The 13,987-nt window shown below is 50.0% G+C and overlaps 1 protein-coding gene and 1 pseudogene across 1 annotated transcript in view; both read right to left on the bottom strand.

Annotated features, from left to right (window-relative positions):
• LOC140735724 (uncharacterized) overlaps positions 1-12,077 on the bottom strand; it is a 69,289-nt gene extending 57,212 nt beyond the window's left edge. Inside the window, exon 1 of the mRNA XM_073061145.1 lies at positions 11,918-12,077. Within this exon, the coding sequence (XP_072917246.1) occupies positions 11,918-11,972 (55 nt within the window). The 5' untranslated portion in view covers positions 11,973-12,077. The remainder of the gene's footprint in view (positions 1-11,917) is intronic.
• LOC140735120 (small ribosomal subunit protein eS28 pseudogene) lies at positions 2,644-2,960 on the bottom strand (annotated as a pseudogene).
• Positions 12,078-13,987: the final 1,910 nt, after the last annotated feature.

Genomic DNA, 13,987 nt, shown 5'->3' with positions numbered 1-13,987 from the left:
GGATGATTGGAACAAGTAGCAGCAGCGGAGACAGGCTCCCAGGAAGGATATGTAGCTCTGATAGCAAGCCTGTGAGACCAATAATGTTGGCCAATTAGGAACAGTAATGTATCTGTTTTTGTTTCACACCACTGCTGACTGGTGGGAAAATTATTACCTAACCTCTTGGTGCTCCATACACCTGGTCCGGCCCAGGCTGTACTTTAGACCTGCAGATCCTGGTTCCCTGTGCCAGCAGCATCAGCGGCCAATTTACAACTACACTGAAGTCAGCATCAAGCAAGAGGAAGGTCCAGGTTAAAACTTCCACCACTGGAACAGCACAGTACAGGCCCTTCAGCCCACAATGTTGTACCAAATCTTAAACCTGCTCCAAGATCACATCCGCCTCCATTTTCCTTTCAGCCATCTGCCTATCTAAGGGTCTCTTAAATGTCCCTAATGGGCCTCTACCAATGCTAACGTGTTTCACTCACCCACCCCTCTGAAAAAATAATCCCCCTTGTACTTTAATCACTGAAATTATACTCCTTATATTCACTATTTCCTGGGCAAAAAGGCTGTCCATGCCTCTTATCATCTTGTACACCTCTCATCCTCCTCCTCTCCAAAGAGAAATTCCCTGGCTCGCTCAACCTATCTCCAAAGGACATGCTCTCTAATCCAGGCAGCATCCTGGTAAATCTCTGCAGACTCTGAAGCTTCCACATCCTTCCTTGAACGGGACAACCAGAAATGAAAACAGGCACGGTCCAACGTTACCTTGTGGCTCTTGAGCTGAATGGGGGCTACCTGCTTAACACCCTATCAGCTCGCATGGCCATTACAGGGACCTCAAAGTAAGTGATGAACTTTGTGCTCAATGTCAGCAAGACCAAGGAACTGACTGAGAAGGGGAAGTCGAGGGATCAGCAGCGAAAAGGGCGAGCAGTTTCATACTCCTGGGCATCAACATCTACCCTGGGTCCAACATAATGATGCAGTTACAAAGAAGGCATCTTGACAGCAGCTATATTTCATTAGAGGCTTTTTTTGGGGGGAAATTTGGTATGTCACCAAAGACTCTCACAAATTTCTACAAACTGCCACGGAGAGCATTCTAACTGGCACAATTGCCATCAGGTCCTGAGGCACCACTGCACAGGATCGGAAAAAGCTGCAGGGAGCCAGCCCCATCATGGGCACTCGCCTCCCCACCATCAAGAATATCTTCAGGAGGAGATGCCTCAAGGACACACCCTCTCCTCCCTGGGGGGAGGGAGGGGGGGAGACAGGAGCCTGAAGAGACGCACTCAGCGTTTCAGGAAGAGCTTCTTCCCATGAACACTTCCTCAAGTTTTTTGCTCTTTGCACTTAGCTTATATTTTATATAATTTATCATTTAGAATATCTACTACCATACCACCCCAGGTAACCCACTTTTAGGCTCATCTTTACTAAAGTGCATGACCTTGCATTTGCCAACACGAACTCCACGTTTTCTTAAAGAGAAAGCTGGCAGGTTTCGTCGCACCCAGCGCTGCTGCAGAATTCACAGCTCCCTCCCTCATTGCTACTCGCCCTTTCATCTACCATCACATTTGGAAACCTTCCATTTCAGTCAGAATATAAACAGTAAACAATAGAGGGCCAGGAACCGATCCCTAGCGCACGTCACTGGTTACATCCTCCAGCTAGAGCAGAGCTCACTTATTCTTCAGGTGTATTATCTTGGATTGGTCATCTCTTTCACAACACACTGATCTCGGCAGAAAACTGAGTTACACTCCTCAAATTCCTTCATGATAAGCTTGGTAATTTAGTTTGCCCTATGTCACTAAAATCTTCCAAGACAATTCAGAAGTCAGGAAGTCCTGGTGTAGCCTTACAAAGCTCCAGTTAGGATGCATCTGGAGTACAGTATGCAGTCCAGGTTGCCCTGTCTATTTTTAAGAAGAATGGTGAATCTTTGGAGAGGGAGCAGAAGAGATTTACCAGGATTAGAAGGCAAGACAGACTGGAGAAACTTGGGCTGTTTTCTCTGGGGCGCCAGAACCTGAAAGGAGATCTGACAGAGGTTTACAAGATTATGAGAGGCAGGGAGTAGCTTTTTACAAAGGTTGAAATGTCTCATACATTTAAGGTAAGAGGTAATTTCCAAGGAGATGTGAAGGGCAAGTTTCTTTAAAAAAAACAATGGTGGGTGCCTGGGATGTGCTGCCTGGGGTGGAGGTAGAGGCAGAAACTTCAGTCTTTTAAGAGATGTTTAGGTAGACACATGAGTGTGAGGGAAATGGAAGGATGTGGCCATTGTGCAGGCAGAAGAGATTAGTTTACTTATCTGATTAGCTGTACTACATGCATTCTCTGCCACGTCCATGGTCCAGGTGCGGATCGATGGGACCAGGCAGAACAACAGTCTGGCACAGACTAGATGGGCCAAAGGGCCTGTTTCGGTGCTATTGTCCTCTTACGAGTCTTGAGATGCTACATTTGAGACCCAAGTTATGCCCACCCACCTCATCTTTCCCTTACTATTTAGAATTTCACTCTAAACTTAACACCACAAGACATAGGAGCAGAACAAGGCCATTTTGCCCATTATTTTTTTTAATTAAAAGATTAACCAATACAATTTATTATTCCATTTAGTTCAGTACTGTTTCCAATTATCCGTAGCAGTTTTTTAGATGAGGAGCTTCTGTTGGCAGATGGTATACTTGTTATCGTAATCTTCTTGCTTCACGCTCAGACTCCAAAAGCGTCAGCACATCTCCCTCACGGACTGGCCCTTTCACATTCCAAATGATGGATCGGTTGCTGTCATCCATAAATTCCACACGAACCTGTGTACACTGTCCCTGGGAACCAGTTCTTCCAAGAACTTTGGTAACCCGCGCTAATTTGACGGCTTGTGTCCGCGGACCCTCCATCACGGTGGCAGATCAGCGAAAAGGACTTCACCCATTATTCTATCACTAACCACTGCCTGCATACCACATCTCCACACTAGAAGAGATTTGAGGACCAGAGGGCCTGAGTTATGGGGAGAGGTTTAGGCTAGGTCTTCATGCCTTGAAACACAGATCATCAAGTGGGTGACCATGGAAGTGTTTAAGACCAGGAGAGATATAGACCAGGTAGATGGTGACGGTTTTTAGCCCCCAGTAGGAGTCCAAAACTAGGTTTAGGGTGAAAGGGGAGAAATTAAAAGTAACTGAAGGGGCAATTCTCTCCCTACAGAGGGAGATGAGGACATTTTGCCAGAGGAAGAGGTGGAGGCAGGTGCACTGGTATCATTTAGGAAGCACGTGGACAGGCACATGGAGGGGTGAGAGGGATATGGACCGAATGCAGGAAACTGGGACAAGCTGGGTCAGCATGGACTAGTCCGACCACCGGACCTGTATCCATGCTGTGTCACTATGACCACTGATACCCATACCATCCTGCCCCTTTCACCCTGTGGCCTGTTCTTCACATGCATCTTATATCCTGGAAAATTGAGGATTTTCTCCAGTCAACTTGCAAGAACATCTTCAAAACACGTCCCAGGAGCAGTACATCATGTTCCACAAACTAAGACGCGACACAGTAGCGTAGCAGTCAGCACAGCACAGGCAGCCCAGGTTCAATTCACACCACTGCCTGTTTTACACAGACCATAGAAATCTACAGCACATTACAGGCCCTTCGGCCCACGATGTTGTGCTGACCATGTAACCTACTCTAGAAACTGCTTAGCATTGCCCTACTGTATAGCCCTCTACTTTTCTCAGCCCCACATACCCATCCAAGAGTTGCTTAAAAGACCCTATTGTATCCACAAAGATCCCATTGTGTCCTCCCACAGTCTGAAGATGTACCAGTTGGTAGGTTAATTGGTCATTGTAAATTGCCCTGTGATAGGGCTAGGGCTAAATCAGGGGGTTGCTAGGCAGCGTGGCTCAAAGAGTCAGAAGGGCCTATGCCATACTGTTTAAAAAAAAAAGACAATGTTGAACTCTCCAACTGAACTGTCCCTGGTCTCTCTCCTCCTGATCCACCCAGTTCCTCCTTCAACCACCCCCCTTCCTTCACCCTTCTGCTTCTTTACCCCACACACTCCTCCCAGTGTCCCCTCTGCCCTCCGCACCTCCCATGTTTGGTCCCATGCTTCACCTTCCTCTCCTAACAGAACCCCCCCCCCCACAAAATTGCCAGCCCCCCATGGCTACTCCCACCCCGCTCACCTCATCTTGCTGAATCCCTGTAAGCCAGCCTTCTCTCCTCATCGAGCCCAGGAGCCTCAGAAGCAGGTGGCAGGTATAGGAGCCTCGGGACTCTCACCACCGGATTTAAGGACAGAGCCATCAGGCTCTTGAACCACACTCACTTGCCCATCCATTGAGATGTTCCCTCAACCAATGATCTTCCGTTAAGGACTCTAACATGTTATTTCATGTTCTCGTTACATATTGCTGTTTATATTTGCATTTGCAGTTCGCCTTCTGCTACGCTCTACTAGATCTTTCAATGATCCTGTTATAGTTACTATTATATAGATTTGCTGACTATGCCGATCTCAGGGTTGGACGCGGTGACACGTTTATTCTAATAAAATTTACTTTGAAGTGTCCATCTCTCTCACTGATACTGCCCGACACACCGAGCTGCTTCAGATTTTCTATGCCAGATTCTGGGATCTGCATTATAGGGTGTCTCCGTGAAAACCATCAATTGATAGTCATTTCTCACTACCAGTTCATCTGTCTTACTGCAACGTGCTACACACGTTCAATTAAACCTGCAAGAGGACCAGACCTTGCCGTTGGGTTTGGAGGCTTGCATGCTTTGGTGGCACAGAGAGCGATGTTGGCTGGAGTCAGGGCTTTGTGCTTTGGCTCTTGGTAGGGTCGCCCATGCCCAACAGGTCAAAGGTTAGAGGACTATGGGTGGTCCGCTGGTCCTCGGGGTTCAGTTCAGGGTTACCAACTGTGACTGGTCAAACAAAACTTACGGAAACAGCGATGAAGAACCTTTCTACACAGACAAGTGGAGGGTCTCCATCACTGAGCTAAACGCCAGAGGTACAACAGGCAGTAAGCGCTCAATTAAAGACGATTGTGCTTTCATTTTTTATATATACTGCATCTAGCTTTTGCCAACTTGGATTTTCCCTGTGCTGCAGATATTCGTTCATGTTTTCTGTTGCAGTCTGTTCAACAACTTTCCCCCCACGCTCTCCTGTGCCACCGTGTTTTCACTTCCTCTGGATCTGTCAAAATTCCCGGACCCTTCCCTCCTCCCGTTATGCTTAAGGGTCCTACAAGGACCGATCTACGCTTAAGGGTCCGATCTACAACCCTATTTCACCCGATCGACAGGTCCCAGCACAGTTCAGGAGAAGCCCATCCCGATAGAACAACTCCTCCCCCCTCCACTTCCCCAGAAATAATGCCAGTGGAACTGATTGGGTTCCTCGAACAAGAGGACTAACAGTCTGGGTGAACCATACATTACACCCCCTACCTCTGGTGCTTCCTTTTACAAATTCCAACCGGCTTTGACCCCTTCAGTCTGTTCTGTCATTCGAGGCCTCCGTTGGTCAGGGTCGACCGTGGATTTCCATCCTAGCTATCTACGACCAGTCAATACGCAAGCCAGGGCAACACGATATGGAGACCAAGCAGTTTCCCGCGCAGCCACCTCAGTGGGATGGGAGGGAGGACAGAGGCTGGCCGTGCTGTTATTTTGTTGCTGTTGTCATGGTCACAACGTCCAGAACGCATTGCCGCCGGAACGTGTGGCAACACTTGCGGGCTGCCCCCAGCACGTCCTTGGGACACGTTGGTTGTTAACTCAAATGATGAAATAACGTACAGTGAAATTCATCATTTGCGTTAACAACCAACCTGTCCCAAGGACGTGCTGGGAGCAGCCCGCAAGTGTTGCTACATCTGAATCAAGTGAAAATAATTAATAGTAAATGGGCTCTGAGTGCAGCTAATGGTCGGTTCATAGAACAGTACAGAGTAAAGGCCCTTTAGCCCACAATGTTGTTCTGACCTCCACAATCAACCTAACCCTTCCCTCCCACAAAGCCCTCCATTTTTTCTTTCATCTGTGTGCCACCCAGATATGCAACTCGGAAATCTGTCTTCTCCAGACAGTCACAGAACAAACACCAAACACACAAAAAGAATGGTATCCCGATCATCAATCCCCAAAGCCCCCCTTCCCCAACACAAAATGGAACAGGAACATCAATTTCCCCCCACCAAAAAAAACCCTCCTTACACAAAAAAACTAACAAAACATCAACCCTTAAACACCCTCTTTTAGATGCCCCTAATGTATCTGGATTTTATCACACCCCACCCCAGCAGTGCATTCCATGCACGCACCATTCCTGCCTCTGACATCCCCCTATACTTTCCACCAAAGTAAAATCATGCCCTCTTGTACTAGACATTTATTGTAGACCTCACTCAGTTGCCTCTCATCCTCCTTCACTCCAAGGAGAAAAGCCTTTGCTCACTCACCCTTTCCTTACGATACACACTCTCTAACCTCGGTGGCACCCTGGTAAATCTCCCCTGCATCCCCTCGAAAGCTTCCACACCCTTCCCATACTGAGGCGACCAGAACTGAACACAATACGGCAAGTGTGGTCTAACCAGGGCTTCACTGAGCTGCAACTTTACCTCGCAGGTTTTGAACTCGATCCCAACTAATGAAGGCCAACACATCATACACCTTCTCGATCATCCTACCAACTGGCACAGCAACTTTGAGGCATCTATAGGCATGGTCTAACTTGTAAGGGCATCAGCTTGAAGATTGGCCTTGTGGTACAAGACACCCGGACTTGACCTCTCACAAACTATTTTGCTGTGTCACGTCCTGCAGCTCAGTAAAACGGGGCTCCAGCTTAAGGGTGGACGTGTAGGTAAAGTGTATAATACAAAGGGCCCTCAGTGTTTGTCTTTGAATGTCTAATGTGACTTTCTAGGAAGTTGTTCTCCTAGAATCCCAATAGAACTTCCGGCATTCTAATTTTGTCCGAGCCCCAGAAAGCAGAGGAGTTATTTCCTGATGGTGTCTTTATGATGTCTCATTTGTTTAGATGGTGAAAGGCTTCGTGGCTTTGATACCACAATCCAATATCCTGCTGGAAAAATGAAAATGGAAGTTTCCTAGTGGGAAGTTTAAATTGTATTAACACACTGTGATACCAATGCACCAGGACACTGTCCGGATTAGAGAAAATGGAGGGGCTATGTGGGAGGGAAAGGTTTGATTGATCTTGGAGTGAGTTAAAAGGTCAGCACGACATTGAGGGGCGAATGGCCTGCACAGTTCTGTTCTACAACCTGGTGCTAAAACAACCTAGTCCTGAGTGTCCACAGGACAAAGGAGCTGGTTGTTGACCCAAGGAATTGGCGAGAGGGGGTGGGGGGGTAGACCAGTGTCTAGAGAGGATTGCCCCCTCCAGTGCTGACCCCTTCAACAAAGACGCTGTGGAGCTGAGCATACGACTGACTGCTTCATGTTCCTCGAGGCCTTCCGCTGGTCAGGGTCAACTATGGATGCTGCGTCCTAGCCGTCTACGTGATACGCAAGCCAGGACAGTACGGTTTGGAGAGCAACGGGCTCCCCCTCTCCATGTGATTGGTAAATCCAAAGGGACAGCAGAGACCGATAGCTTGGCACGAGTGGCATTGCAGGAGTTGCCAATCAATACAGGACTGCCTTACGGACTCCATCTCCAGATTCCCCCCCCCCCCCCCCCCCCAGGTTTACTCCCATGAGTGGGTACAGCTGCAAGGCATTGAAGGTTTGAGATCAGAGTTTTCATTCTTCTATACGAGCTGCAAACCACAGCTGATGAGCCCCATCTGTCCAAAGCGACTAGTCTTAAGGCGCCAATAACCTGCCTTCACCCACTTCTCCTGTCAATAGAAACAACTACGCTGGGCTTGGTAGCTAAACCACACGTGAAGGCCAGGAGCTGGACTCTGTTGCCAGAGGCCATTTGTGACACACGCCATTGGGAGCATTATAGGTAGCGGGTGCTTACCACCTCTACCCCAGCCCCTTTTAAAGGGACCACTCTCTCAAAGATATCTTTTAAAGTAAAGTAGACTATTTGGCATTTCAAGAATGCTCTGATCTTTGTGATAAGGTTTGCTTGCCTGTCCCCACCTTCTTCACACACCTTTTCACCTCAAACCATTAGAACCTGTGATTCCTTCAATAATTTGGCCTGAAATGCCTTTTGTGGTAGAGGAGCCCAGAGTTTGCCACTGAAATGTTTCCCCCCACCCCCCCCGCCCCCCACTGCTCCCATCTCCTGCTAAATCCCAAACCCTGGTGCAGGCTCCTCTCGGTGTGAACATCCTTCACCTGGTCTGTTCAGACCCAGCAGGACTTCCCACTCCAAGGACATTTCCTATCCTATTGAACGGATGATAAAGCTCTAGATGTCTATCTACCTTGCACCTTTTCTGCAATTTTCTCTGTAACCATAACAAATTAATCTGTGTTAATGCTTTGCCCCGACCCTTTTACTGCCTCAATGATACTCAGAGAGAGCGTGGAACAGGTCCTACCAGCGTTCGAGCTGCACTGCTCAGTGACCCTCCTATTTAACCCCAGCCTGAAGACAGGAAAACTTAACAATGACCGATTAACAACCCTTGGACTGTGGGAGGAAACCCGAGCACATGGAGGAGATCTACACACACGGGAAGGAACGAGGAGTTGAACTCTGACCCCTGAGCTGTAATAGCTTGCGCTAACAGCTACGCTGCGGCCTGTACGGATAGAAAGGGTTTATATTTATATTATCACGTACATTGAAACATATAGTGAAATGTAACACCTGTCAAATCAAATCAGTGAGAACAGATCCGGGCAGCCCACAAGTTGTTCCATGCTTCCAATGGCAACATAGCAGGCCTACAACCCAGTTACCCTGGCTTTGGAATGTGGGAGGAAACCCACAGGGTCCTGGGAAACGGCCTGACCAACTACTCAAAGCTCTCTCAGCCCGCGATGCTCCACGGCCCACGGGCGGCGAGGCTGCGGGAAACATTGACCACTTCCCATATCCACCAGTCAGCACTCAAAGAGAAACGTTCACCAGCACCTTCGATGCCCCACATCGGACGTGCCCCAAAAACAGCGTGTACAGTCCTGTCTGAAAACATCGATACCGGCTTATATCTGGACCAACAGTGAAAGGCTTTGCTTGCCTGCCACCCAGACAGGTTAATCAAGTACATCAAGGTAATAAAAAAGGCACACAGAATTTAGAATATAGAATGACAGGTAGGTCATTCAAGTAGGTGCAAGGGCTACGAGGTAGATTGGGAGATCAATATTACAGGTCCTTCCGCCACAGTGCTACGCCAACCTTTTAACCTGCTCTAAGACCAATCTAACCCTTCTCTCCCATGTAGACCTCCATTGTCTATCTAAGAGTGTCTTAACTGTGTCTAACGTATCTGTCTCTACCACCATCCCTGGCAGTGTATTCCACACAACCACCTCTCTGTAAAAAACCCACTCTATACTTTCCTCCAAACACCTTAAAATTGTTTATTTAGTGATACAGTGCAGAGTAGGGCCCCCCCACCCCCAGCGCTTCAAGCCGTGCCTCCCCGACAACCCCAACCCCATTACAGGACAGTTTACAGCCACCAGTTAACCCGCCCGGTACACCTTCGGACAGTGGGAGGAAACCGGAGCACCGGGGAAAATCTCAGCATTCCACGGGGAAGACGTACAGAGACTCCTTACAGAATTGCACCAGGATTGAGCTCCGGAACGCCCTGTGCTCTAACAGTGCCATGCTAACCACTACACCACGGTACCTCGTATTGGCCATTCCCTGGGAAAAGTAACTGGCTGCTCATGCAATCAATAGTCTATCAATTCACCTCGCATCCTCCTTTTCTACAAAGAGCTTGTCCTGCTCTCTAATCCAGGCAGCACCCTGGTAAGCCTCCTCTGCACCCTCGCTACAGCTTCTGATGAGGCGTCTTGAACTGACCGGAGTATCCCAGATATTCAGAGTGCAAGGGGTCCGCTCAGGAGGCAGAGCAGGGGGATAGAATGCATTCTGGAGAGCCCGGAGGTAAATGCTGGATTTTCTGCCTTGTGAGGGGTGGGGGGAGAGAGAATGATCGAGGTGGGAGGGAGTGATTGTGCTGGCTGCGTTCCCGAGGCAGCGGGAAGGGTAGAGGGAGTCGGTGGAGGGCAAGGCTGGTCTGTGTGATGGAATGCTTTCTGTGGTAGATCTGTACAGGTTGCTGATGGTCATCACAGAGACATGATGAATTTCCTTAGTCTCATCTTTTGCCTCCATAGATGCTGCTTGGCCCAGGGCAGTTCCCCCAGTAATAATCCCTTGCTGTACACCTTCAGTTAGTTACAACACACACCTCAAACCCACGGACACATCTGAGGAAGGATATAAACCAGGGAGGGGCCCACACCCGGCTGAGAGAGGAGGACATGGTCATGATGCAATGGCATCTCCACCAGGGTCAGGTGCGACAGGAGGGGTGTGGGCGGGCATGGGACTAGCAACCCCATCCCATAAAAAACTCAAGAGCTACAGAAACGGCACAAGAAGCTCCTCTGGGAGAGGAAGTCTCCTCACCCAGAAGCTGTGGTAAAAGCAACCAGTCCGCGGACACCAAAATGGCCGGTCAACCCAAGGCGAAGGGCAGCTGGCGCCGAGATGGGGACCTGGGGACAGCTTGAAAGATTGGCCCAGGACAGAGGTCTAGTGAGCTGCTGTCGGAACCCAAGCCCCAACAGGGCGTTAAATAAAAGGGTAGCAATTAACGTATGCGGTCTCCCGAGGCCTTAACGCACACAGCTCGACAACCAAGCAGGCTAACAGGAGGAAAGGCTCAAGGGTGTGTTCAAACCCGTGATGAAATTTCCCAACTCCCGCTCCGTCAGGAACTTCTCCAAGCCCAGGAGCCCAGCCCTGGCAGAGGGAGGAGGGCGACACTAGTTCCCGGGTCACCTGCCACCTCCCGCCCCTTCTACACTGGCCTCTGGACCAGAGAGGAATCTCGACCTTCATTCCCGATAGAAATAGCGGAGCCGGACTCGCGCGGAAGGGATAACGAAATTCTGCAAAACTTTTTAAAAAAAAAGACAAGCTGTTTAATTTAAAGGGACGAGGGCGAGACAGCTCATTAGCTGGGATCCCAACACATGCATCGTCCACGGCTCTCTCTCTCTCCCTCCCTTCGCCCCGTATTGTCGTCGAATTTCTCTAACTCCACCTTAACATGAAAAAGCTTTTCACAAGTTTGTCTTTGACAGCACTGGGCCGTTCTTCAGGCGGGACCCTCTTCCTCCGGGGCCATTCCTCCCTCTCCCCTCTTCCCGCCTCTGGGACTTCTACTCCGCTCCCCCCCCCTCCCATCCCCCTTCTGGGACCTTTTCCCTCACTCCTCTCCCCATCTCGCCTCTCATCCCTACTGGAACTTATTTCCCCTCCTCTCGACTCCCTGCTAACTCGCCCTCCCTTCTCATTCCCGTTCTGAGATTCCCTCCAACCCCTGCGGACTGTTCACTCCCTTATGGGACCTTTCCTCTCTCTCTCCCCCCCTCACAGCTGGAACCTTTACCCCTCCCCCTCTGGGACTTTTCCCTCCCCCTCCGTTCATTCCCCTCCCCCACTCACCCACTTCTAGAACCTTCCCCCCCTCCCCAATTCCCCTCCTCAATCCCCCTCTTATCCTTCTCTTCCACACCCCTTTCCGGGGTTTCTACACCACCTCTCCTCTTTGCCCTTACCCTCCCCCGCTCGCTCCCTGCTAGGATCTTCCTTTCCACCTCCCCCTCCAGTTCGGGTCCGGCTCTCGCCCCCTCCCCCATCCCGGGAACACATTCCCAGCGCTTTGAGTTGTGATCCAGGACCACTCACCTGCCCAACAGTTGCCCAACACCAAGAGGGTAAAGACACGGCAAACCGGACCCATCGCGGGAGTCGATTCCAATTCGGTTCAAGAGACCAGTTAGTTCTCTCTCGCTGCCCGGCACCTGACCACACTGTCGCAACTAAACCAGTTACCGGGGACCAAAGCTGGCGGAACCCCGCCCAAACCTGGTTCAAACTGCGCGCACCACTGGATCAAATCAGCAGGCACCTGCTAAAACCCCGCCTACACCTGTCTTAAACACCCCCTCCACAGGGCTCTCAAACACCCTGTTCCAAACCCCACCCACGCCTATCTCAAACACCCCCTCCCTTCCACACCTGTATCAAAACCCCATCCACACCACTCCCAAACACCCCCACACCCTGTTCAAAACCCCACCCACACCTGTCTCAAACACCCCCTCCCTTCCACACCTGTATCAAAACCCCATCCACACCACTCCCAAACACCCCCACACCCTGTTCAAAACCCCACCCACACCTGTCTCAAACACCCCCTCCCTTCCACACCTGTATCAAAACCCCATCCACACCACTCCCAAACACCCCCACACCCTGTTCAAAACCCCACCCACACCTGTCTCAAACACCCCCTCCCTTCCACACCTGTATCAAAACCCCATCCACACCACTCCCAAACACCCCCACACCCTGTTCAAAACCCCACCCACACCTGTCTCAAACACCCCCTCCCTTCCACACCTGTATCAAAACCCCATCCACACCACTCCCAAACACCCCCACACCCTGTTCAAAACCCCACCCACACCTGTCTCAAACACCCCCTCCCTTCCACACCTGTATCAAAACCCCATCCACACCACTCCCAAACACCCCCACACCCTGTTCAAAACCCTGACCATACCCAGCTCAAAACCCCACCCACACCTGTCTCAAACACCCCCTCCTTTCCACACCTGTATCAAAACCCCATCCACACCACTCCCAAACACCCCCACACCCTGTTCAAAACCCCACCCACACCTGTCTCAAACACCCCCTCCCTTCCACACCTGTATCAAAACCCCATCCACACCACTCCCAAACACCCCCACACCCTGTTCAAAACCCTGACCATACCCAGCTCAAAACCCCACCCACACCTGTCTCAAACACCCCCTCCTCCCACAACCTGTTCAAACCCCCATCCACACCACTCCCAAACACCCCCTCCACCCACACCTGTCTCAATCACCCCTCCCTCCCACAACCTGTTCAAACCCCCACCCACACCTGCCTCAAACACCCCCTCCTCCCACACCCTGTTGAAAGCCCCACCCATGCCTGTTTCAAATACCCCCTCTCCCCCACACCTGTCTCAAATACCCCCTCCTCCCACACCCTGCTCAAAACCCCACTCACAACTTGGTTCAAGATCCCGCCCACACCACTCTCAGACCTCACCTAGACATTCTTCAAACCCCACCTACTTTCCCTCAAGCATTACCCTCAACTCCCTCACAAACTCTGCCCTCTCCAGACTCCATCCCACCCACAGCCGACCTCACTGCTGCCCTGCGAGAGGACACGATCCACCAAGCCTTCCAGCACGCCTGGAAAATCAAGTGGAGACATTGTTGATGTCTCCAGGGCCTCGAGATGCCAGTTGTAGATAAACCCAACTCTTTGAAACGTACGGGGCAACACCAAAGTCCTTGTGATATATTTATTGATTAGAGTCATTTTGCTTTGTATTGCTGCTGCAAAACAAACTTCAAAGTTCCATGTAAATTTACTGTCAAAACCCTGAGATTCATTTTCCTGTGGGCGTACTCAATAAATCTATAGAATAATCGCCATCACAGATCCATGAAAGACTAACCAGAACAAACTGTGCAAATATAAACAAATAAATAATAATAAATAAACAAACAATGAATATTGAGAACATGAGATGAAGAGTCCTTGAAAGTGGGTCCTTTGGTTGCGGGGACAGTTCAGTGATGAAGCAAGTGAAGTTATTTGAAGTTTTCCCCTTTGGTTCAAGATCCTGATGGTTGAGGGGTAGTAGCTACTCCTGATCCTGGTGGTGTGAGTCCTGAGGCTCCTGTACCT

Source organism: Hemitrygon akajei, chromosome 11 (assembly GCF_048418815.1).
Source record: "Hemitrygon akajei chromosome 11, sHemAka1.3, whole genome shotgun sequence".
Taxonomy (NCBI): Eukaryota; Metazoa; Chordata; class Chondrichthyes; order Myliobatiformes; family Dasyatidae; genus Hemitrygon; species Hemitrygon akajei.
The sequence above is the reverse complement of the archived record's forward strand: the minus strand, read 5'-3'. Positions and strand labels throughout refer to the sequence as shown.